A 27832-nucleotide genomic window follows, 5' to 3' on the forward strand; every position below is an offset into this window, starting at 1 on the left:
GGGCATCTGTCACACATTTTCATGCATCATTCAGTAATGAAACATCACACATAGAGAAACATGGCTGTGAATTTTTAATTCAATGAGATTGATTTAAAAGAGCTAGCTTACTCCTGGACTCCTACTACACTTTACAAACAACAATAACAGAAAGTCATCAATACGTGACAATATCATCATGAAATGTACAAGATGACTGCATAATTTAATAATAAATAATAATAATACATACAATTTCTATAGCGCCGTTCTCCACTTTGATTAAATGCTCAAGGCGCTTTACAATAGGTACATCAAAGCAAACAGATTGAAAATACAAGTATATCACAGTAATAGAAAAAGATGAAGAAGCAGAAAAAAAAGACATGAAAGTCTGTCTTCAAAAGACACTGGTCTTCAAAATGCACTGCTAAACAGATAGGATTTTAAATTACTCCTGAAAGATGTTATAGAGCTTGAGTCTTTCAGCTCACGAGGAAGTGAATTCCACAGTGTTGGTCCAGCGTGAGCGAAAGCACGTTCCCCCCAAGATTTGGGACTGACTTGCTATGGGGCAGTCAAATTTGCACATCAACTTCAAGGTTTTATAACCAGATCGCAGTAGTTTGCAAAATTGTTATAGATCTACACTGAATCCTATGAATAAAATTCTGATCGAAATTGGCCCCATCAGCAATAATTGAGTTGTAGCAACCCTCATAGACAGGCTGCACTTCTCCTTGCTTTTGGAAAGTGTGAAAAGAAGTGAGACAAGAATAGACGAATAGAGATTTTTCTCTTTAAGAGCACTGTATAATTTCAGCTCCATCCTTTTCTGTATACAATTCTCTGGAACAAAATGAAACATACAATACAAAACTACTAAAAGTGGATGACATTGGGCAATATATTTTGAGAGCAGCCCTAACCTTACCAGCATCCTTTCTTACCCCTTTCCCTATCCAATCCCCAAAGACGCCAAAAAAAAAAAAAAAAGAAAACATAACATAACATTAAATCGTCAAGTCTAAAACAGGAGTGCATCTGTATCATTCTATTTAAATATAGCACCAGACATTAAGAGCACATGTAGACATTAACTTGTCTGTGCCTCAGCCTAAAATAGGTCTCTCCTTGTCAACAAAAAATACAAGACAACACACATACCATAACATATCATTTCTCAAAGTCTCCTCCCCCCTCCCCCCCCCCAAAAAAAAACAACAACAACAACAATAACCAACAACAAACATATTAAAGCAATACAACAGACAGGCATATACGTGTACACTTCAGACAAAAATCTGGATCCATCTGTATATACCTCTAAAATCACAAATTTGTTTGATTTCAATGACACATGGTGCATGCACATCACTGTAATCCAAGCTTTGCCTCTTCTGCTCCCCTTGAGAGGAAATAGACGGAAACACAGACACACAGACAGACACACAGACACACAGACACACACACACACACACAAACTAAAATACAATCTAACAATCACTATCATATAGTAGATAACACACACATGAATCTATTTCCCCCATTGAGACACATGCAAACACATGACCAATTAGTGCAGGTGTGGATAGAGCAAAAATAGACCCTGTTCTAGTAACCCCCGTCTCCCCAGCACAGATTTAGAAAAAGACTGAGATGGGGGGAATGCATTTAATTCCACAGGTCTTGTGAGATTGTTATCCATGACCTGACAAAGAAAATGAAAAGGGGAAAAACCAGGCAGATGAATTGTACTATCATGTTGTGTCAAGGAACGCCTCAGTTGAACCCAAGTGCAAAGTCCTTCAGCACCGCCCGATGTTACATCAAAACAACCCCAAAGGATTCCAAATTTACAGTACGTGCGTACATGCTACATGTTTTGATATGTTTCCCCCCCCCCTTTTTTTTTTTTCATTTGAAAAGGCAGCCACAGCACACCGAGTGCCATTTTTGTTTCTTTTTGAAAGGGACAGACAGAATGGGCCAGACAGTTAATGGGCCAGACATCAGGAATGCATACTGTGTAACAACAGAGAAATGCTCTCATCTTTTCAAGTTTTTCCCATCAAATTTGCCATTAACGGTACTGCACGTGTTTGTCCATAAGTTGACATGAATTCAATCTGTAGTTGTTATCCACTATAGTTTTGTAAGATAGACAATATCCTTTTTAGCATTTTTCATCCCAGACTGGACTGCACAGGACACACCAGATGGCATCAATAGATTTTATGTTTGCAGTATTAAACCAATTCTGATACAGCCCCCAAATTTCTTTCACGAGGCAGAACAGCAGAATCAGAACTGGTTCTCTTATCTACGTGGTAAACACCACCCATGCGCTCCCATAAATTAAAATATTAGCGTAATTTATGGGAAGCAGATATATGGTCTTTTTGTGTGTGTGTTTTTTTGTTTTTTGTTTTTGTTTTTTGCTGATGTAGATAATGTATACATGGATATATGATCTATCACAGAAACAAATTTCAGTCTAAAAACTTACTACTGATCATTAATGAAGAATTATACTGTCAAAGATAAAAGTCATGCGTAATGTACTTAAATTTTGTGTACACTTTATTTTATCTTTTCAGTTCATAAGGGGAACAACAAAGACAGAAAGACAGCATGACAGTGATAAGCACCGATTAGTCCCACAAACCGGTTCTGACGTCATGTGAGCGACCATGGTGAATGGGTGTGATCACTTTCTCACCCACAGCACAGGTGACCCCAATTTGAACAAACGAAAATGTCATACGAACAGAATCAACAAATCTATTATCAAAAAAAAAAAGAAAAAAAAAGAAAAATCCAAGGGTATGGGAAGTGTGTAGAGACATGTATGCAAGCCAGAGGTTTTCAGGCCCGACTGGACATGGTATTTAGCAGATATTCTGTGGGGCTTTTAAAGGGGGGATCAAGCCATATTCTATGGAGAAAGGTTGCCCATCCTTGCAGTAAATGACAGGCTTATGACATCCACAGAGGCATTAAATGCATTTCTGGCTGTCTGAGTAGCTTTGTGTTACAGTTACCCCACAAAAATGCCTACAACACTATTACACCCATACTTCAACTACACACGGACATGACTGTAATTGAGCGTAACTGATATTTTCTCATATTTTTTCTTTTTCCTCATTGAAAAGCTAATCCATGTAATGTAATTCCTCAAAACTTAAAACTATTGAAAGCAATATTGCATGGTGACATTATTTACTATAATCTCTTCATCCAACAAGTAATTTGCTTACAACATCTCTTTGCAAATGAGTGTCTTTTCTCTCAGCACAAACTCAGACAGTCTCTAAAGTACCAGTAGCATGCAAGGCAACACTTTTCTACAGCAGCCTCCATTCACAGCTGGCATCACATGGATTACTGCATATAATATGCCATCTCTAGCTAACTTCAAAGGCATACTACCTGGGAAGTGCAGTGAAGAATGCGCATTGCAATATCAACACAAGGAAATGACGATCATAGAGAGCAAATATTATTTCAGCGTTGACACACTTAAAAATGACATCATGAGCATTTACATGACTATCACATTTTTTTTTCTATTTTCTGTTCTTTCCTGTCCTCATACCTTTGAAGAGTGGCCTAAACTAAACAGATATTACTCTTTGTTAAAACAGAAACGGTGTATTGTGGCATGCCAAGATGGGATGGATGTTTATCATTAACGATGAAACATTTTTTTACGGGGGGGGGGGGGGGGGGGGGGAATGATGGAAGTGAATCAGTGACAACCCAAATGTGAATTTACTACCAGTATATTTAATTTCTAGTTAATGTTTCACTCTTTTCACCACTGCAAATGACTTGAAAGTAGGGTGTCTGCCATGAGAGGAACCTCATTCTATTAAACCTCATGCTCATGCAAGTGAAGAGGGGGTGGGCGGAGGTAATACCCCTTTCAATTGCATCTTGCATTAAAAAAATTGCAGACATATGTATCTGTAACACACACAAACACACACACATATAACACACACACACACACACACAAATCCATGAGCAAAATAACAGTGGGCACAGATAGTGCACGATAAATTTACAATGCAAGTTTGGCATCTCCAAATACAACCCACTGCAAAAACTCAACACTTCGCCTCGTGAATGGGAAAAAAGGTCATTGGCTTGAATTTCTACCCCAAGACATAATCTCGCGTTACATTCAACCATCCTTCTTCGCATAATTGATCATACCGTCCCTATTACAATGTTCTCAGTTGATGTTTACTACACTACGCGTGAAACCGTAGAAAATCATCAATCGACACATGAAACTGAGAATCGATTTTCAGCTGAAACTCAAGCTCCCTGCATTTTGCCAGCCACATAAAGTGCATAACCCACCAGAAGATGAATTTCTCTTTCCTCCTCCATTTTTTTTTTTTTTTTTTTTGTTGCTAAAGATTGTCCTGTGCCATCCTTTCCCAGTCTTTTTTTGTCTTTCCCACGCAAAACTTTGCCATGAAACTGCTCCAATTATGATTTGTGAAACTCTGGCATTTTTTTTTTCACTATCAGCATGGAAACATGAATAAGAAAAATGAAATTATGAAAGAGACAAAAAAAAAATCAAATTGAAGAGAAATTCAATTTCAGCTCACCAATTCTGCTATCCTTTTTCTGTTCTGTTCAATACATTTCTGGATAGGTCTTGTGGGTTTCTGCAGTGGGGATAAAAAAACAGATAAAGTTAAATCCACTTCAAACATACATTGTACATCAAAATCATTTCCAACAAAGATCACAGCCCAACATGCAGACAGCATGGATGGTCTTCTGGAGAAATTCGCTTTGTGAAGCTCTAAAACTTTGAACAGAAATGCAAAGACACACTGGTGAAAGAGATCTTTCAATTTGCTGTGTCTATATGTGAGATCTACTATACATTAGCATGATCACCTTCCAAACAGTGTGTTTCATAGAAAAGTTTTTTTTTTTTTTTTTTCAAAGCATTAAAATAAAAGGATTATACACAGGTGCTATACTTAAACAGTAAAGAGAAGAAAAAGGTGCTGGCAATGTCATTGTCGAAGTCTGGTCTGATATGCATCCCAATGTGGTCAAAATTTCTGCTTGCATTTTCCCTCACAAATGCTGAAGTGTAACAGCATCTAACATCACCTCAAAAGTTCTCCGATATCCAATCCCCAAATCCTACACAGCCATTAACAAGATGTAATCTTGTGAGTTCAACAGGGTGTGCACCTGCAAAATCTAGGTTCGATCAAAAATTTGTTCTAGCATCATACATAGACACAAGCAGATTATGAGAATCATCTTCATGAGGTACATGTACAGTAGTAGCTAATGTGTCCACCTCTCCAAAAAGAGGGAATAAGTCAACTCACAGCTGCCTTGTCACGTTTGATTTTCTCCTGGAGCTCCGATATCTCCTTCTTCATCTGTTTCAGCTCTTCGTTGCTTTTCTCAATGACTTTTGGCTCAGCTGTCAAAAAAGTAGTATACGAACATGGATTGTTCAAAATCCCACTCCTAGACAAGTTAACTGCTTAGATTTTTTTTTTCATATCATTCCCCTACTTACTGTGTCAGTGCTACCTTTAATACAGAGGGCAACACTGGTTAGAAGCATACAACATAGAGATGTTCAAAAGTATACTTGTAGCTTGAATAGAAGACAGAAGGATATTCATATATACCGGAATAAAATAGGACACACAATCACAAAACAAAAGTATTGTACGAGCTGAAATTTTCGCGTACAGATATTTTCGCGAATTGCTACTAGGAGGACATTTTCACGTGTTGTTAATTTCGCGGTTGCCAGGTCTAACTGTACTTATCGTTCGCCCGTTGTTATTTTCACGTGTTGTTATTTTCGCGGTTCAAAGGTGATTCGCGAAATTCGCGAAAATAAAACCAAAGCAAAAATTTCAGCTCGTACAGTAATCAAAACTTATCATAAGAATTGTTTCAATTTCTGACACAGCATCATTTCAAGTTCACAAATATTTTGTTCACTGAACTCAGTAATGCACTATTACTTTCACGTGATCCTACTTTACACATTTCAGTATTGGGGTGGAATCCAGCTCGCATGCACTTGATATTCATTGCTGTGTTGATATTGAAAAGCATAAAGTAGTTGTACAATAGTTATCTTTCAGGAATATAATATACATAATTTTAAACTAGAATATATCAGTAGACTGTCCTGTTACTATAATAAAAGAGAATACATATCCTCAATCACTCGGCTATTAAAGTGATGTAAAAAGGATTACAACGCAAGTCCTTAACTTCTTCATTTAAAAAAAATACTGGAATATAGAGTACTTTAAAATCAGATATGTCAGATGTTATTGGGATGCAGAGAAATAAAAGTGACAAATAGCATCCCTCCTCTATGGAGTTCACTGTACCTTCGTTGCGGTCATTCGGTGTGAGTGACACTTCAGTGAGTGGATGTACCACTGGAAATCGTATTGCCCTTTGTCACGCTGGAACATTCCACTGTAATGGGAGTTAAAAAGTGGAGGGGGAGGAGGGGGAGGATAAAATATGAAATATATGACATATGGTCAACATTACAGACAATTACATCCCAATTTCTTCCCAATTTGTCAGTGCATCGTATGACCTGTAAATACCTTACATTATTTATTGCGTAAAAGTTTTTATGGTGACGTAAAATGTACATGAGAGAGGGAGGTTTGTGTTTACACCATGTGAATGGAGTCCTTGAAAGGACTGTTGTTGGACCTTACATTATTACCAGCCCATTCACTATTTATCAACTTTGAATATTGTCATTTGTGGCAGCCAAGGTCGATTAGGAGCAACACTGCATGAGCATGGATTCAAGATCCAAGATTACAATGTATCAATGGATCAATTGTGGTATTAAAGTCATGCATGATCCACGTATTACCCTCAGCCAGCACTCGCTACAGCGAAACCAATCCATGCAAGACCAAGCTTTAACCCTCTCTGTGCCAGGACTTTGGACAGTGTGTACAACAGTATGGGGTTTTCTGAGCCAATCAGGACTCAACGCACACACAGGATTTCCACCCTGTTTGACATAGTGAGAAATGTCGTTGAACTTTGCTGACCAAGCAGTGTGAAGATGTTCAAATATGTGACAAAAAGAAAGCATGTACTGCAGCATGTTAAATTTTTGAGAATTACATTGCTGTTACGAAGAGACCTATGAACAAAATAATATCACCATACCAATTAACAGTTTAATAAATCTTTATTCTATGACTGACTGTTACTTGATTTGAATTCTAAAACTACTGTGCATGGGAAATATTGAGTGTGGGAAATCCAGTCACTGACTGGTTTTCATTCTTTTGAAGTCATTAGTGTTCGCCTTAATTTCCCACCCCAATGTTTTCATAGTTTCATATGTGCTCAATGCCAGGGCTTTCTTTAAAAAGCAAACATGATCATATTGCTCTATTCTTTATCCTAAAAAGCAACTTGCCACAGTAGGTCCACACACTTGGCTATCTGGGGTCACAATATGAAAGTCTTGCAGTAATTTGCCCTATGCAGCATGTGTAAATGACAGCAAATGAAATAAATTTTTTTTTGCATCTCAATGCGAAAACCGATAACTCCCACGTGTGAATTGCTTAACAGTGCATGAAGGGAAAAGACAGGGAGAAAGCGAGAGATGGCTACAATGGACAGCTTACCTAACAGGGCGCTTTGAGGCACAGATGATGAGGTCAGACCAGAGAAGGATCCTCCGCAGCTTACGGCCACCGTCCGTCCACTCCACTAAGAAGCCTTGTCTTAGGAGCTCTCTCTTCTGCACCAGCATGGAGAAGACACCATCGGAAGATGGAATTAAGAAAAGAGAAGCAAGGAATGTAACAGTTACCGGTACTACTCCGTATACCTATATAAACCATTCAAATCGTTATCACATGATCTACAACATGGGTAACTTGTACAATATTGCACAAAACAGGTAACTTGCACAATATTGTGTGGGGGGATGAGGGCAGGAGGTTAGAGAGGGTCAAAAAAGGTTAGAAAGGGGTTTAAAAAAAAGGTTAAAAAGGGTTAAAGAAGGTTGATATAGCCCCAATATCTTTAATGTCAATAATTTTGCCACCATGTACAGAGGGATTCTACTCGTCTTTTAATCCTGCTTATTGCACACCATTTTGAATATTTTACTCACCACTGATTATCATGCCTGTCATAAACATTATGCTAATTCTAATGAGGGGGATTTTTGAAATTACGAAAACTGGACACATGCCAGAAACCTCTGCTAGAAGTAAAAAGTTTGTCAATTTTTACCTTGTCAACCGTCATGTCTCTTACAGAGTCTCTTCAAGAATGTGTTGAAATGAAAAATGTTTCAATTAGCACCTGCTTTTTTGTTCGACTTCTGTGAGAACAAGTCTTGCAAGAACAAATGATCCATCCCACATGCGTCAATTGCCCCTAAGAATAGCCGATGATGTGAAAATGTCTCATATTTCCATTGTCTATGAGAACATCATGTGAATTTGACACCGCACAACTGCTCACGTCTGAAACTGTGACGCACGCCAAGGTTGAGACATATTGCTGCGCTGAGTGGCATAAATAAACATATCATCCCCCTAAAGAGGTGGAGGAGGGGTTTGGGTGGGGATCCCCCCCCCCCCCCAACAATTAACAATTAGTTGGTTTTATTTGGGGGGAGGGGAGGTTAAAAAAAAAAAAAAAAACTTATGTAGAAAGTAGTTGTTTGGAAATGAGTAGACACTCACTCCAGATTACAATCAGATTGGACCATATGTCATGGTTGGTAGTTCTACTGCACAGCTTGCACTGGAAAACAACACTCAATGACAGTAAAACACACAAAACCCTCTGGACTATGCTAACAAATGTCGATGAACTTATGTCTACCATGTGATATGGCAATAAGAAAAGGATTGTCTCTTATTTCATTTTCAATATCCCCATGCACAAGGTGCACTTTCTTGTCACCTTACTCGATGTGACAGAGTAACTGAAAATACTTGATGTTTAAATTGAGGTCTAGAAGCATCACTTTTCAATTTAATTGCTACTTATTGCCGCAAAGAAATCATCTTTAAAAAAAGAAAGAAAAAGTATCACCTACTTGATGCAAATATCCTTAATTTTGAATAGATAAAATGCAGTACCACTGCAATACGGATTGGAACCATCACTGAATGTATGGCCAAAGCTTGGTATCTATTGGATATGACACCTGTCTAGCAATCAGGTCATGGGTTTGAGTCCCACCCCTGTGAGTATCATGGATATTACTCAAACACTGATATTCTGGTGTTCATTTACGTCAATGAAGGGCAATTTGTCAATCAGTCACAACAGAAGTATCACCTTTTCATTATCTCTGATTTATGTTTGTGGAGATTTTTGTTTGAATAGAATTGCAAGATAATAAACCAGCAGTTTGGTATCTATTGTATATGACACCTGTCTAGCAATCAGATCATGGGTTTTAGTCCCACCTGAGTGAGTATGTATGCCTACGATTTCTATCATGGCTATTACTCAAGCACTGATGTTCATTTACGTCAATGAAGGGCAATTTGTCAATCAGTCGCAACAGAAGTATCACCTTTTTACTATCTCTGATTTATGTTTGTGGAGATTTTTGTTTGAATAGAATTGCAAGATAATAAACCAGCAGCGATTTCTATTGAGTGATCTAACCAATAAATCTCAACCCCCCCCCCCCCACACACACACACACTATCTACGGTAATACAGTATTCAGGCTCATACTTCTACACACAAGGAACAGGTCACCAATATTGCAAACTCGGTAAGAAAAAACAACAAAGTACCACGTATGTTTGTCTTTTGACTCAGAAGCTCATTCGTTGCTTTGTACCTGGTACACACAACTGCATGACAGCTATAATAGGAGAAACTTCAAGTAAATTCACTGCTTCTCCCCTAAGCACAGTCAACTATTGGATCAAATGGTGTGCAAAGTGCATTATGATTATGACTCATTTCATACATTAACTGAAACAAATCACACCTTCCATACACATCTCCCCCCCCCCCACCTTGCTTTCTCTCTCTACTACATGTGATACAGAAGTGGATGATACGGACAATGTATCAACTCCATGAGACCATCACACCATAGATGTTTGACACAGGTCTTCTGTATTGAAAAGCAAGGTTTCCATTTGAGTGCCAGGTAATCAGAAGTTGTACATAATTTGTCGCAAACATTTGCATTATTCAAAAAAAATGAATATACTACCAATTCAAGATATAATCTGCTTCCAAACAGGAATATTTATGGAACAGTATTAATTTGGCACATTACCAGCCCCCTTACTACAATGTTTTCATCTTAACAACAGTATTCATTCTTATACAAGAAACCAACAAGATTTTCATCCTCCCCTCTACCGAACCGAATTAGCCCAGTCAACAATTTTTTATCAAGGTCCCATTTTGTGCAATACTTTACCAAAGGAACTGAAAAACTGCAAATCACTGTAGCAGTTCAGAAACAACTTTAGACGCACTTTCTGTATTTACCCCGTTGAGGACGAGTCCCTAATATACTCGGGCAAGCATCTATGGGAAATGTGTGTTGTAGCAAACTGTTCTCAACGGGATAATAGCAGCATAGTTTTGTATATTCTACTGGTATTTTACTCTATACTTTTTTCCTTCTTCAGCCTGTCTTGATCATATACCCTTTGTGTTCTATATATTTGGTACCCATACTTTTTTAGTTGAGAAAGCCTTGTATTTACTTTGGGGCCTTTTCCCCAACAAGCCTGAAAGGCTTTTAATTGGTCCCCCACAATGAATATGTTTATACTATGATGCTATTCTGTTTTACAAACAATAATCCTGCCAGTTTGTTTCCTGCAGAGTACCAAAGACAGCTGTGTGAGGCAGTGACAATAGCAAGGGGGAACTTGGTTTCGGTGTGCCAGTGCACAAAGTCAAAAGCTTGCATGACATTAACCCTTTTATGTACTTTTAGCACCGGCTGATTAGAAGCACTGGGCATTGGATACGCAGTCAAATGTCCCTCACACAGAAGGGGTTAAAAATGACAACAATGGAACCAAAAGGCCAAGATCCTGCCTAAGTTACTGTCTGCATTCAGGAAGTGACTTCAATTTCAATAAATTCATTAATCCCACATAACTTTGACAACAATTATGATTAGTTTTTATCATGTCCATTCAATCTGAATTCAAAACACATATGAAATAGAAGACATCTCTTTGGTTTCATGTCGAACATGCATCGAAACTACTGTGATTTACCGTCTTCCTGTGTATTACACAGCCCTCTGCTGAAAATGCTGTTATTGACATAGGATGGTATTTGATGAGTCTGGTATATGCAAACAGTGATAAAGTGTATTAGTTGTAGTGACATCTGAAATTGCTTATGGGTATGATAAGAAGGCATTTCAACTCAGAGTACCTTAGTGTCAGCCATCAACAGTTGCTCTCATTCTTGTTAGCTTTAAGTGACTACAACCGAAAACAAAAAATGTAGAATGTTTGTCTCAAATTGAATTTAAGCCACTATTTCACATTTTCTGTTTGGAATTGCAGCTCATAATTTGAAAATGCAAATCCTTTGAATTTAGTTTTGATCATGCTAATCAGCAAAAATTAAAACAAAAAGTCTTGAGCAAATTAGGCTTCCAGCCTAAATACATATTTGTGGTGCCAACAAAGCCAAATATTCTAGTTAACTGTTTGGCCAATAAAAACTCATTTGCCAAAACTTGTCAACACAACGCCCTTCATGTAATCAAAACCTTTCAGAGTTTTACTTGTACACATACAAAATAATGCCTTTTTCCATTTTTTTTTAAGGACAAAAAGACAAATATTAAACAGAGTATGTCTTTTCATGTAAAATATGATGAGCTTCATACAATTCCTACAGCCCCCCATGACAAGAAAAAAAAGACCCCAATTATTGCCCACATGAACTTTACACCCTAGACATGATTACATTGCCATATAGCCATTGACAGCTATGTTGTTCTAAAGGAGGGGGGGGGGGATTATAGAGGTAATGTGTCTGATCTAGTTGTTGATGTACAAAGCATACATCTGGGTCCTACAAAAGAATTAGATGTGTGAGCATTTGGGCGTGTCATATTGTAATCTCTATGAGCTTTTACGATACCAAAAGTAGGGGAATTCCACACGTTCTGGTCTTTTCAGAATGTTAACTGCAATGGAAGAACTAACACAACCAACAACACCTGATCGTAATCTCTGGTACGAAGAATGTGGCGATCAAGGCTGATTGATGTGTGTGTACACAATTTTGATAATCAAGAAAAAAATGGAACGTCTACTTCTATTCTTTTTCAAGTGAACCAAAATCTTTGTAAGTTCACAAGATGCTCAATCTTTTGTGTGTGTCCAAAGTCCCTGGCACAGACAGGGGTAAAATGTTTCACATCAGCTTTGCACCTCTGCATATAAAATGATAAAGATTGACTGCTTACCCCTTTGAATTCCAGCATGACAAACACATCGAGGCAAAAAAGTTTGTCAGTGTGACTGGATGCATAAAGTTTTCAAAAACAGATATGTGCCCCACCCCCCACCCCCTCCCACCCCACATACATGGGGGGGGGGGGGGGGGAGATAATCATTTACCTACTTGATTTCTGGCATGACAGTTAACATAGCACAATATCTATTTCATAGAGGCAATTAGGGAAGAATACAGTTAAGGGGGGGGGGGCATGAGTGCACCTTGGGGTGGCGAATAAATGGTTGTTCACCACTATTTCATGACTTGATTTGCTTGCACTTTAGCTTCCCATACAAATTTCTCCCCCTGCCCCTTAATCTATTTATGACACACTGATCAAATTCGGCACTCTCAGCCCCAAGTGCAAACATTGCTGGATGGGTCTCCAAATTGGTCCGCCTTCCTGACAGCCATTCATCCTCACCTGCGAGTCATGTTTGTGTTTATCATTACTTAAATATTTGAGCGCCGTACAAACTTTGATGCACGCCATCAGTCACTCACTCTCCCCCCTCTTATCTTTCTCTCCTGGGACATTGGTTTTTCAATCTATCCATCAAACAATATCTTATTATTATTCCATGTAAATATTTCTACCATAGCATCTATTGATCTACTAAGCAGCCAAAACATATCTTTACATATATTTCATGTATCTACCAATACTCTCACCAACCCTGTCTGTCTGTCTGTCTGTCTGTCTGTCTATCTACTATCTATCTATCTATCTATAAGAGGGATCTATCTATCCATCCATCCATCCATCCATCCATCCATCCATCCATCCATCCATCCATCATATATATATATATATATATATATATATATATATATATATATATATATAATTTGAATATAAATTCAAATAATGAATAATTATATTGTGTATGTACATACATATTAATCACATCTACCTTTCTCTTTCTGATACTTGGTTATTTGATTTTAGCTTCTGTCAGACATAAAACAATAAATCAATTTTGACAAGTCATCTCATCATTATAGTTCACTTAAAAACATTTATTTTCTTTTTCTTATCTTTCATTTTTGTGGGGGTAGGTTTCTAATCTCTCCCTCTAATCATGACATTACCTTAAATTCTCAAAATGCATCACAGAATTTAAAGTAGAAAAAAAAAATACACAGTAAACACTACATTACATATATGCAATAAGATGCTGCCTAAGGCCCATAATTCTCTATCAGGGTAAATGTTCGCAAAGCCCTTCCCGAAAAGCTACTGCACAAGTTTATACATCGGTAATTTGCTGAAATTTGCCTGGTATGGGGAAGTAATTGTGTTCATTTCGCTGCGAGGCACACCCCCTCCGGCGACAGCTCAAGTACATCAAGTCTAGCGGCTTATGTTTATCAAAACACATTTGATAACTTGAATTGGGCGTCATTATTCAATCATGCTACTCATGTGATGGGGGGGGGGTGGTGGTGGAAAGGAGAAAGGAAGTGTTACAGCACATGGTTATTAAATATGTGCTGTGAAGTTGGCTAACAAACATTGCATTAGGAGTCTATAGTCCTAATGTGGGCAAGCTTGCTTGAGGTTACTTGCTGACAAGTACGTACAATAAATCAAAATAAAAGAAGTCATGGGCTTTTATCACACTTTGTACTGGGTACTGGCAGGGGTGGGTGGAATCTGAATACAAGCAGATGTTACAAGTCTACTTGACACGTGACACTCCTACACTGTTAACCCTTTCACTACAACTCGATCAAGTAATCTCAGAAATGCTCTACTTGTCCTGGATGCAGTATAATTTTTTTTTTTTTTTTTTTGTAAGCAGAGAAGTAGACATTCATACTAGAACTACATTTATGCAATCAGACCCCACGGATTCAACATTGGGTGTGTGCAGGGACATGAACATCGTACAAGCATACGTTTTTGTGTTGGACCGTGTACGCTATACAGCATAATAGGGCTTGTGTTTTCATGTCTAGTTACACTGCTCACTGGCAAGAGAGGATTTCTTTCGGGTTCATTTCTCTCGTCTGGCCCTGCTGTTGAAATGATCTTCAGGAAGCAGGAAACAGCAGATGGAAGTTCTTGTCTGTCTACGAGATAAACAACGTTACACTATCTCACTGAGAGAGACCACAACAGACGGGGAGCAACTGTGATGGATTACACATCCATCCACGGGATGTTGGTCCATTGACGCAGTGACCCGGCCCCGCCCGACAACGGCACAATGCCCTACTACCAGTGGTGGCTACCCATCTCTTCTAAAAACACCACTGCACCCATCACAGCTACCACCGGCACTTTATCATTTGGGCTCAGTGAACATTCCCAACACAAGAAAATATTGTGAAATGATGCTCAAAAAAGAAGGAGGATGGGGTATATCAGTTGGAGGAAACATGAGGTATGGGAGAGATGGGAGTGAATGCAAGAGGAAGAGAATGACTAGTGTGATGAAAGGGGATAAATGGAGGGAGAATGGTAAAGAAGACAGCGAAGACTAGTAATGACGTTGCCATGGTGATGAACCAATAATACAAATGCTACAGCACGCAGAAGGACCAACATGTGTAAAGGAGCAAAACCACAAGGAGGAGATGATAAAGAAAGAAGCAAGGGGAGATAGAGAAAGGGAGATGGGGAGGAAAAAAGAAAGAGAGAGAGATATATCGTATGCACAAATAATTGGAGAGTTTCTGGCACTGGAAGTAGAGACAGTAGGGATACATGTCACACATGAAGTGGGAAAAACTGAAACAAGGTGGAGAGAATGGATGAGAGAAATGTATTAAAATGAGAAAGAATAACAAAGTAGAAGAGGAAGATGAGGAGAAAGACTAAGAAGAGAAGATAAGAGCAAGAAAGAGAAAAACAAAGAGAAAGAGAAAAAACAGGAGATAATGAGGAAATGAAGAATTAATGTAGCAGAGGAAGCAGAAGAGGATGAAAGGACAGAAAAAGGGGATTAAAAAAGAAAGATGGAAAAGAGGAAAAGAAAGCAGAAGGGAAAGATGAGGGACAAAAGGAAGGAAGGAAAGAAGGGGGAATGAATGAATGAATGACTGTGGTTTACCTGCTTAGTGCTGTGAATCTCTCTGGTAGCCTCATCCACCTGCTTAAAAAATCTCTTTGTCTTCTCCAGCACCTGGCTGAAGATGCTGTGGTCTTCATGATGTTCTGGTGTGTGCTTCAGCAAATCCTGCACAACATCAAGGTTGGGGAAAGCAAGAGTGAAGGGCAGAGAGAGAGAGAAAATGTATCAGAGTATAATACAACTTTGACATTCAAAGTGACATTTATGAATCAAGTAGTAATAAACTCACTAATAAATTAAATCAACTTTGAAATAAACTTAACTAAAGAGAGGAAAATATTGTATCAATGTGTTCTTCCACTAAAAAAACAACAACAACAACATATAATATATATTTATTCATTTATTTATTTATTCATTCATTTATTTATTTAAAAAAAACATATAATATATATTTATATATTTATTCATTTATTTATATATTCCGTTTTATTTCAACAGGGCAGCCCCATTAGGGTGGGATTTCACGGAGCACGCGAACGATTTGCGAAGGACGCGAATGACAAAATCCAACATTCGGAAAAGTTTTTCTCCGAATGTTTTCCGACAATGAAGCCGGAAACTATTCTTGCGCAATTTGTGCGAAGTTCCCACGACGTATGTGCGATTGTCGTGTGTATCATTGCTAAAGTACATCATGTTACATACACGAAGAACACGCGACGGAAATGCGAACAACGAAAAATTTTCAATAATCATGGGAGAAAATGTAGCAAGGAGAGGTGGAAGCAATAAAAAAAAATCAACTCAAATCAGCTTTCTTGAGTTGATTTTTTTTCTTTCCTCTATTTCTCTTTTCGTTTTCTCACATTTCTCTATCGTGTGTTTGCCTACATTTTTTTCCCCTAGGACGTATCTCCACAAGTAAAGCATTTGATCTTTTTTTTTTTTTTGCAGTTCCTCCAACACATAATCTCTATAGTTCAAATGAAATTTACATACTTAAGATTGATTTTAAGTATATTCTGTGATTTTTTTTTGTACATCAAATATTCTTTCTCTTTGCTAGTCTATAATTTCTTTTGTTACTATAGTTGTTAATAATTGTTTGGTGTTTAGATGTATGCTACGATTTCTATTTGCAGAAAACGTACAGGGCATACATCCCCCAAACGTGCGCTAAACGTTCGCGAGAATGTCTCAAAAGGTACGCGAACAGTTTGCGATTACGTCGTAAAATGATCGGAAAAACTTCGCAGATTTCGCGTAACATACGCGAGACATTCTCAGAAGTTTCGGAGTCTGTTTGGGGTTTCACGAACATTTTGCGAACATCGCGCGTGTCTTGCGAAGGTCTTGCGCATATGACGAAGCTTTAAAGACACTTTCGAGAACAATTCACGAGCAAATCCCGACTAAGTGTGCGGAAAAGGTTCGCGAAAAATTTCAAACTTTTTTGAAATTCTCGCCGAAGTAAAAACGACATTCGCGAACAATTGACAACGCTTCCGAACCCTCACGTTTGTTTGGCGATCTTTTGCAGACTAAAATGCGAATGCTGGATTTTGCCATTCGCGTCATTCGCAAATCGTTCGCGTGCTCCGTGAAATCCCACCCTTAGTAAGCAGGTATATACTGCCTTCAATGGGGGAACTGACATATACAATCAAGCAATCAACTGAAAAATGACATGAATGAGATAAGATTTCACTCATGTATACAAAAAGCGACTTTTATGAATGAAGTATGAAAGGAGAATAAAACCCAAGTCACATTGTATATGTGGATAGAGTGAATGCAGCAGTGTTAGTGGGGACATCAGTAAAGCTTGAGGAGTATCCAGCAATCAGTTCAAAAGTTCTGAATTGTTAAAGTTTTCAGAGCACCATCACTGGATGAGAGGACTACAACAGTTTGTGATGTCATCGCATGGCAATGATATAAAGAAAATATAAAGAGAATTCAACATTTCACTTCATTAGCATAATGAAAGAGCTCTGTATACATGTACCTCTTTCAGAAGGAAAGGGAATAATATTACTCTTGACATATCAGTTATGTCAGTAACAAGTTGAGGAAATGCACACTTTCCATAAAAAATTAAATTTTGTGGAATTCTCTTGATATTTTGACTATATATCCTTTACTGGAGAAAGAGTACAAACTTCAAAGGAGTGGTGACTAACTTTCCCATGGTATATAGAACTTTCTAATAACTACTACAATACAACACTACTCCTGATTTCAACAGCATATATCCTGTCTATCAAGCATTACAATCAAAACACTTTCTACAGATCATTGTTTACAAAAGAACAAACACATAACATATGAATATGTGGGCACATAATATATGAATATGTGGGCCTGGATTGTGAAGTGCCATTTCTGTACTTTTGGTTTGCACAGCTAATCTTGCTGTCTTGGACACCACTTGCATAAATGTTCACTCCAATGGTTGAGCCCATCAAAGCAAAGTTCCTGGGCATCTTGCTTGGTTTGGGTTTTGAATTGGTAACTGTTTCTACTGCTTTGTTTCTGATTTTGCTTGCTGCTGCTATCCCCGGGATTACCAAAAAATTTCACACAGCTCGAAAGTAAATTTGACGCTACCGTGCAAATCATTATGCTCATTGCAATGAATCGAAAGCCAAGGAAGAAAAAGAGTAAATTCAACCTCTGTGAAATGTTTACACCCGCTATGGTTTCTAACCTCGCAGAGAAACAGAAGCCAGTATCAGCTGACTGAAGGGCGACAAGGAACATGGACCGACACAAGAGGAAATGCACCATGGCAAAACCAAAACTATAGATTTCCCCTCTCCAGAGGTTTCAACAACAAATTGTAAAAAAAAAAAGAATAATATATAAATAAAGCAGGCCACTTGAAACTGAAAATGCAAACAGTCATGGCAATGCACGCAAGTTTAGAAAGAGATCGCATGCAAATAACAAAACAAAAAAACAAATCCAAATTGAAAGCACTGAAATTTTCAGTGAAAAACTTGGTATATCTTGCTTCCATTGAGAAACTTTGCAGAGATAATACATATCCCCTTACTTCCCTATCAAGGTGTGTCTCATGGTAGCTCTTTGGGGAATTACAGTATCCCTGGAACACCAGGGCTAAAGGGATGTTATAGTTCTGGTTGAGATTGGGTATTTGGATTTTAAAGGGATGGTACAATTTTGGTTGAGATTTGGATTCAGCTTTTAACTTTTTGTGCGATAATTAGAGAAACCAATTTTGAAATTATGACCTCTTGTTTTTGGATATCTCAGCAATTTCAAAACCAATTTCCATAAAATAGACTTGAATTCCTCTAGGAATTATATGCTCTTTTATATTCATAAGAGGTTTCTGTCTATCTCGCAAATGGTTGGAGACCTGAAGCCCCATGTCAGCCAAAATATTATGTAAAATTCCTTTTCACATATGTATGTACTGTCACCAAATACAAACAACAATGACATACAAGCTATTAACATCTTCTTAAATTTTTATACAATATTGAGCTCTGGCAAATAACTCTGGCAAAGACATGAACTACTCTGCATTGCAGGAGTATAACATTTGCACAATTTCATAGAGCATGGAATGGACATGAAACGCGTGCACAAAAATATCTCATCAGTCTCATTCCCTGTCTGTTTGGCACATGATGTATCACGCGTTACCCCGGGGTACCGTAGTACCCCGGGTAACCGCATTGTGTAGCGCCACCTCACGTCCACTCGAGGACAGCCAGAGAAAAATGCATGCACTGTGTGTGCGTGTACATAGCATTCCCATGCCACTGCATGTTATGCGTGCATGGAAGCTGCAATACCACTAGTGTGTGCTTTAGTGCAGTGCAGTAGTGGCTAGCGCGCGCTAGTTTCAGCACCAAAATAATTTCCTCTTTTTGGCACCCAGGGTACAACCTTTTTAAAAAAATAAATAATTCAACAAAATGGCTGATTTTTATTTGGTACCCCAGGATACCATTTATGTCATCACATGAAGATGTGTAATGAAGGCTTGCTTTGATCATTTAGGCAACGTACATTTTAGTCTTCCACATTGTCCAGCATGCAGCTCAATGCTTGCCACATTTAGACGGCTCTCCAGTGGCAAAATATCTTCACACCTTTTTTTTTCTTCCTTTTTTTTTTTCCTTTGGTCATGCGTGGATTCGTTCATTTAAAAAAGAAGGGGTAAAAAAAAGGAGCTTCGGTGTCCTGCCATGCTGCTCACTAAAGAGTGTTCTCTTTTGAGGGGACAAGGGCATCGCAAAATCCACAAAAGACTTTTGGAATCCATGCATGGACAGTTTTGGGTACACCGTGAGTTCCAAGTAGTTATTGTAGCAAACTGCTGCTGTAGACTGTTTCTGATGAAGGGGGGAAGAAACATGTCCCTAGTATTAAAGTGTCCCACAGACTTTGTAGTGACAGAGTGGTCTTTCTTTCGATTCTATTTATATTATTCTAGTTATAAAACTACATGAACCAGATGTTTCCCTGACATGATTTTCACTTATTTATACTGTTCAGGATTAGTCTGCCTTTTTTTCTTTTCTTTTTTTTGTAGATCTCCCAGACTATCTATGAAGTACAGTAATCAATTAACTACACACAACAGGAACATAGGTTAAAAGTAACACTGAACAGAAAAAAATATATAATTCTTGAGGAGAGGGAGCAATCAAGAAAAGATGGATTGATTTCCCAATAACATGCATTTCCCATTCACCCCAGCCCGAGAATACTCGGGACTAACTAGTCTTCAATGGGTTAAAAGCCTATTCCAATCAGAATTTTAGAACAAATGTGTTGACACCTTTGAACTCAAGTGCACTCAAACAAATAACACTTCATCTACATTTTTGCCATTAAATGATTCTACATCTCATGTATACATATCGTTTGTTATATCTAAATAGGGCGGTGGCCCAGTGGCCCTGGGCCATTAAAAATTGGTGTTGGGCCATCAAATTTATTTTTTGATGGCCCAAAGCAAATAACATTCAAAATGAATTGTTACTTCTGCTTTTATTTTGGGCCACTACATACCTTTTTCAGACCACCAAAATTTCATATCTAAAGATTTTTGTGGCCCAAAAGGGCCACCAGACAAAAACAAACAAACAAACAAACAAACAAACCCAAATGCATATCATTTTTTAGCAGCACGCTGTTGATTATATTTAAACAAAAAAAAAAAACTCCCTCGCTCTAAATCAATGGAAGATTCCACCTTTTCATGCTCCCATTGACAAACCTCTACCCCTAGAAGATCAGTCTATTATAGACAATATAGATTGATCAGTCAATCTAAAGGCAATTGACCCTCCAACACACACGCACAAATAGGCGTGACATCATCGGTGTGATATCATCCCGGATTTTTGGCGGACACCTCCCTCTTTGTAATAGCAAAGACAATTTTAGCGACATCTGACTCAGAAGATCTACTCAGTACCTCAGATTCAGTGACACCAAAGCATCACCCCGCAAAATTTAATTCATTTACAGGGCAGGGTGAAAATAGATATTGCCTATCTGTTGCGTGGTTGACTATGTCTACCTCTGAGAATAAAACTTGTATGGCTCCACCCTCTTCACTTTCCTTTCTCTATTTCTTTCTCTCAGACTTTCTCTCTTCTTTCTATCCCTCTATCCCACATCCTTATTCTCTCTGAATGTGATTGCTCTTATGCCCGTCTTATAAACCTTTCGGGAGTCTCCCATTCAAAAAAAAAAAAAAAAAAATGAAACAAAGTGACGATAGAAGTGAGGTTTAAAGAAATGAAGAGTTTGTTTGCAAAAACTGATAAGTCCATTTTTGAAGATTTTGAAGTAAGGTCTCTGTCATAAAGTACAAAACAATAACTTTTAAATGATATATTGGTCACTAGATATAAAGGTACATTTTTGAAATTATGGTCAAAAGAAGCAAAATTTTTCTTATCATTCTCTTTATTTTTCTTGACCTTTAATCGCAAATATCTCCATTTGGCAAATATGGACTTATCGGTTTTTGCAAACAAACTCTTCAGATATTCTTTAGTACAGAAAGATAGTTCCAAGTGAAGACCTTTGTCAGTGTAGCAAGACAGAGAGCCATGAATTAAAACCCAGAGTGATAAAATGGGCATGCAGCAATGGTATTATCAAAAGTCAGTTTGTCTAATATCAAATGACATCCTCTGAGCCATTTAAAGTTTGTGTTTCCCTTTTGCAACCCTGAAAATTAGATTCATTTGATATTGGAAAGGTAGGCAATTAAACAGAAGGTTCCTCAAAACAACAAAACTAGCAACTTCTTTATGATGGAGGGGAAAACAATACTATAGATTTTGAGTGAATATACCTCGGACCATAAAAAATTCCAAACATCATTCTTGGTACAAAAGGGGAGCATATTCTCAAGTGACATGGGGTTAGTTTTTTATTTCTTTAAAAAACAAACTCCAAGGTGTATTACCATGATATTTCATACATAATGTTGGGAGCAAAGACTAGTGACTTTGGAAATGGGATGAATGACCTATTCGGGGATGTCAAGGTCATTTGACTGCATACAATGTCATGTGTGTGACCACTCTACATTCACTCTCTATTGTCAATCTGCGATACACGGTCTTGTCTTTATCTGTCAAAGATGTCCAAAAAAAAAGAGAGAGAAAAATACCACATCCGTTCAATATTTTGAGCAGGGTCATGGATGTACAATTGTAGTTTTTCTACCAAAATAAAGTTAATTTTGTTATATTTATTGATTTTGAAATGCAAGAAGCATACTAATATGCCATTCACATCACACCCACCTGACTATATCAACTATTTTGAGGTATAACACAAGAAATGCTCACTTCACGCAAGACAGTGAAATGGTCACAGCCTTCTACATTTATTGTCTGCTTTCCCCCCCCCCCCCCCAAAAAAAAAAAAAAAAAATCACAGGTCAGTCTCCCAGCTTTCAAAAAAGAAGGTCAGTTATAGGTCAAATTCTAATTGCATGTAATTCTTTGAGTATTCTTCGAGACATGTGATGAATTAACATAACAATATACAAAGTACTTGCACATCCCCAAATAAAATAATAATCAACAATCATATCATATACATACACTTTGAGCATAAGAAATGAAAGCATCGAAAACTTGCGGAAAGATACTGACGCTCTGACAGATGCAGATATGTGAGGAGATGGATTTTTTCCCCCCACTGGTAAACAAGAATAAACTTAGAAAGAGTTATGAACTGCGCTATTACCAATGCTGGATCTATGGATTGAAACTTAGTGGAAAATTGGGACGGTTTGTCACAGGGGTTTACCGATGTACCTCAGAGATGCAAAAAATCTTCTGCAAACCTGCGCCCAGACCAGACCAGGGAAACACTGAATAAAATGCAATGTCTAGTGACCCCCTTAATGGCACAAAGTTTGCCGTCTGGCAGCTGGTCAAACACAGCGTGCCACCAGAGAAGGGTCTGGCAAGGAGCCTACACCATGAAGTAACACCTTCATCAATTATAAAACTTTACGGCAGCGGGGAAAACGTAAGTGAGTCACGCTCAAACGCAGCTGCATGGCATTGAACGATGGGGGGAAATTATGACGGGGGGGGGGGGGAACAAAAAATGTATAGGAGCCACAGAAAACAAAACGTCAATGACTTTGATCTGGTGCGCACCTCTCTGCTGCACAGAGCAGAACTGTGAAATCTGTAATTGCCCATTTGGCTTGCCATATGCTTTGCCTCTCGGCTCGATGTCACATGAAACACAGATCATTCTGCACCATCACAAGACTGAAATAAACTCACGAGGCCTTCCAGCTGGACATTTGATGTGACATGTCTGTTTCAATTTTATTCATTTTATTATTTTTTTTGGAGGGGGCAGTGGAGATTAGGAGGTACGGATGTAAGAAAACAACAATACACTGAGTATAATTTGGGTGTAATGCAGCAAGTACAATAGTTTCACACAAAGTGAAGTACAGATACAGCACAAGAGAAGCCTCAGTCACATTCTTATACTGTCTGATTTGTGCTAAAATATTTGACTCTACAATAGAATGTACGTTTCATTTTCATTGATGTTTCCATTTGTAGTCAATAAAACCTTTAGGGAGAAAGTTCTACTCTGTTTGGGGTAAATCCCATCAAAATGGAAGAGCTCCTGAACGGAAAATGACATAATCATGCACCAGCTATTTCTACATGCAAAGCACTACCAATGATCCTGAACTTATCTATGAGATTGAAGGACATATTTTACCACAGCTTTCTTTTATTGCAACTGAGGGACAGGATATTACTTTTATTTCTTTTAGATCGGTTTCCTTCATTAACGCGGTTCTGTCTTGCAGAGAAACAACAGCTTGAAGGTTTGAGTTCTGCACGTGGATTGGGGAAGCAACACGTACTTGGTTTGGGGTTTTCCAACAACTTCCCTATCCTGTGAAACCGAGCCGCCACAAGTGGCTGCTTCACGATGTTCTGGCACGCTAAGAGCCCAACGATCTTGTGGGCTTGATGGCAGTTTCAATTTCAGGGCACTATGAATGGTTTCCCCTCGTTAGCAACAGTGCATTTTTTTTAACTCTAATTACAGACAAGTACAAGTACAACATTGGTGGTTCATTTCAGGGTAGTTCACACAAAGAATTGCCAATGGAAGTTTATACACACATGGTACTGTAACAAATTTTCTGTATACGTGCAGAATTTGGAGATATAGGCGTCTGTTTCTTCCTCTTTTCTGGCAAACATTGGTGTACTTTTTGTCACAGGTTGGCTCGCATTAACCTCACTGAGGTGTGAAAAAAGACAGATTGTTTGGTGGCTGTTTCAACCATCAAATTCATGGTTACATTGCCACATTCACTGTACAACTTACAAGTTTATTTGTCATGGGTTTTTTTGTTTTTTTTTTTGTTCATAAAAACCCTTCCACATCGCAGTTATGCAATGACCACTTTTGTCTAACCACAGCTTTTCTTCTCAATTCCCATTAGCCGCAGTCAGACTGGCAAAAGACTGCGATGTCCTTGTGATCTTTTGCTGTCCGTTCACACTGGTTTCACAGCATTTGAATATCCCTAGTTTGAGTGGGAAGTTTCGCGAAAAGTTTCGCGGGAAGTTTGCAGTTACACTGGCAAAACTTTGAGATCTTTAGGATCGTGATCTTAAAGGGACTGTACAGTACTGGTTGAGGTGGGGATTCATGTTTTGAACATTCCTAAGTGAGATAATGAAAAGTCTCTTATGAAATATGAAAGAGCATGTAATTCTAAGAAGGATTCAACGTTTATTTGATGAAAATTGGTTTTCAAATGACTGAGATATCCAAAAAAGTGCTAATAATAAAAGGCGACATGCCACAACTTTATTAGGATCTCTTTGTTTCACCTTGTTTTTGGATATCTCAACCATTTTAAAACCGATTTTCATCGAATAAACTTTTGATGCCCCTTAGAACTGCATGCTCTTTGACATCTCATAGAGTGGTTTCTGAATATCTCACAAAACGTTAAAAGCTAAATCCTCACCTCGACCAGAACTGTACACACCCTTTAAACTTCTTGACTTTTGCCAGTGTGACTGTGGCCATTGTTAAATTTGCCATATTAACTTTCCATGTATCCTCATGGGGAGGGAGTTTGGTTGTATGATTTCTTTCTTTGAAATGAATGTTGGTGTTTTGATAATGGTAGGCCTACATGCTATAATTTCTCATGGACTTTGATGGAAATTGAGACAACTTGCAATATGAAACTATTATCTTCCCTTCCTGTTCATCCCCCCCCCCCCCAAACGAACACACAAAAATCACAAAAATAAAGAGAGACTTGGTATAAATGATGAAGAGTGAAGTGACCTTAGTAACTTGATCTATGATCCACAGGTCAGCTCTTCATACATGGCAGTATGCCCATGGATCAACTTACAAAAAATATGTCTGAATGGTATGCAGATCACATGGCATACAATATAATCCTTTGACCTTGAAACTTGGATTATAAACAGGTTTAATAAACCACAGTTTTATCAACCTGGGACCAGTTTCAGTGCCTTGCGTGATTTGCGGCGGAGTACGCAAATGTGCGCATGCGAAACTGCCAACTCTCGAGGTGAAATGCCCACCTACTGGTTTCCAAGGAAACATATACCGACCTCACGCTAGATGACCAGGGGACTCTTAAATGGGTCCCCCCCCCCCCCTTGATCCAGTAGGAAGAAAATAAAATAACATTAAAGGAATGGTATCATTTTGGTTGAGACCTAATTTTAGGTTTCTAACATTTTTGGGGGAGATAATGAGAAACGTCTTATGAAATATGAAAGAGCATGTGATTCCATGAGGAATTCAACATTTATTTGATGAAAATTGGTTTTGTAATGGCTGAGATATCCAAAACAGAGCGATCGTAATAAAGTGTGGGACCCACACTTTATTAGGATCGCTTTGTTTTACTTTGATTTTGGATGTTTCAGCCATTCCAAACCCAATTTTCATCAAATAAACTTTGAATTCCTCTTAAAATGGTATGCTCTGTACTCTTTCACAAGTGTTTTCTTGGTATCTTGCAAAAACTTAAAAGCCCAATTCTCATCTCCACCAATATTGTATTATAGTATCCCTTTAACCTGACCAAATTGGCAGGTAAAGACAAGAAGGTAAATAAATGAAGAGAATTGAGCATCTCGTTGCACTTACATTGAGCACCATGGTGAGCTTGGTGATCCCTTGTAGAGGACTGTACAGCATGGCTGAAATGGAAAATGAAAACAGAAAATATGAGCACCACTCTCTCTCAAACAAACAGGGCCTGTTTGAAACTGTGGATGAACGCAAACATATATATTTTTCAAGTTGCCATAAGCTTTCATCGTTACTCCCAGAGTATCTGCTCTCACTGCTACTTGAAAAGACACTTTGTTGTTATCAAAGGCCCTTTCATACCAGAGCCTAGAGCCAACGAATACCCAACGAATTCAAAAATTTGATGATACATTTGCATGCAATCCTTATACTAGAAGAATTTATTGTATGTTTGACATTCTTTGTATTTCATTAGTTATTAATAGGGATTCGCACAGATACCCAAAATTAAAAATTGGTTCTAGTGTATCTCTGTGTATTTCTACAAACAGCTAATGAATACAAAGAATGTCATACATGTTACAAACTATTCTAGTATTAGCAAAGGATGCGAAAGTATCATCAAATTTTTTAATCTATTGGGGCATTTGTTAGTTTCATATGGTCCCATGTGACAGGGCCATAAGCCAGAGGGGGGCAAGGTATTAAGCAATTTGCAGCAAAACCCTGGTGTTCAGGCATGACTGACACCAACTCGATCTTCAAAACAGATGATGATGAGAAAGCCACTGTCAAACAACGAGAGTTTGAAAAACCATAGCTGCATGACCCCATGCTACCAGAGCCTTGTAACTAATATATAGGAAGCTACTAAAAGACTAGGGTTGGAACTAAATGCTAACTGTAAAGCAAAATTCTATGGGTGACCAAACCATTATTGACTTTTTCCACAGTAAGTAGTGTTAGAATAAACCCTCAGATCAACAGATCTATAATATAGTGATATTCATTCACAAATATTTTGATAAGTTACAATATATTCTAAAGACTTTGGTATTGTGGATTTTTTGTTTCCTTTTTGTATCATGCATTTTATTATCACCAGACATCTCAGTCAGTAAAGTTCAACAATTCACTGCAACTGAGCCAACAGAATTGTGAGCAGTGTCGCCACAGAGACTATTTGCTTTTCATGGCTGGCTGAGTCTTCCATTAGAACTTTTATACATTCACAGCTGAGGCACAGAAAAACGTAAATCATTAAAATTTCTTCTGGGTATCTAACAGACATCCTCCTGATTCATAGTCAATCTAAATTTAGTCAGGATTACACCTTGATCAATCAAGTATCAATCTAAATTCACTCAAATAATTCACAATCCTTACTTTGTTGATGCTACATCATATGTGAATGAAAAAAAAAAAAAAACGCTCACAGACAGAAAGAAAGGCTAACTTAAATAGTTACAAGACTTCCCAAATTTCATGAATCTCAAAAACCACATCTTCAAAGAAAATTTAAGATGTTCAGGGAATTTATTTCTGACTCTGAATCCATTGCATTTGATTGCTTTTCACTGCTGGGGAGGGATGCATCACTCCTACTGTTATCATTTTTTTCAACATATTCATAAGATTCAACTTGATAAGTCTATCCAATTTAATCACAGGAAGGAATTAGTATC

The 27832-nt window shown here is 38.0% G+C and overlaps 1 protein-coding gene across 1 annotated transcript in view; it reads right to left on the reverse strand.

The window, feature by feature from the left end:
* Positions 1-27832, reverse strand: part of LOC140226758 (active breakpoint cluster region-related protein-like) — a 112167-nt gene that overhangs the window by 28089 nt on the left and 56246 nt on the right. The window contains 7 exon segments of the mRNA XM_072307188.1: positions 4611-4670; positions 5358-5455; positions 6393-6437; positions 6440-6483; positions 7677-7792; positions 15588-15713; positions 26262-26314. Of these exon segments, the coding sequence (XP_072163289.1) occupies positions 4611-4670; positions 5358-5455; positions 6393-6437; positions 6440-6483; positions 7677-7792; positions 15588-15713; positions 26262-26314 (542 nt within the window).

The sequence above is a fragment of the Diadema setosum genome, chromosome 4 (assembly GCF_964275005.1).
Source record: "Diadema setosum chromosome 4, eeDiaSeto1, whole genome shotgun sequence".
NCBI lineage: Eukaryota > Metazoa > Echinodermata > Echinoidea > Diadematoida > Diadematidae > Diadema > Diadema setosum.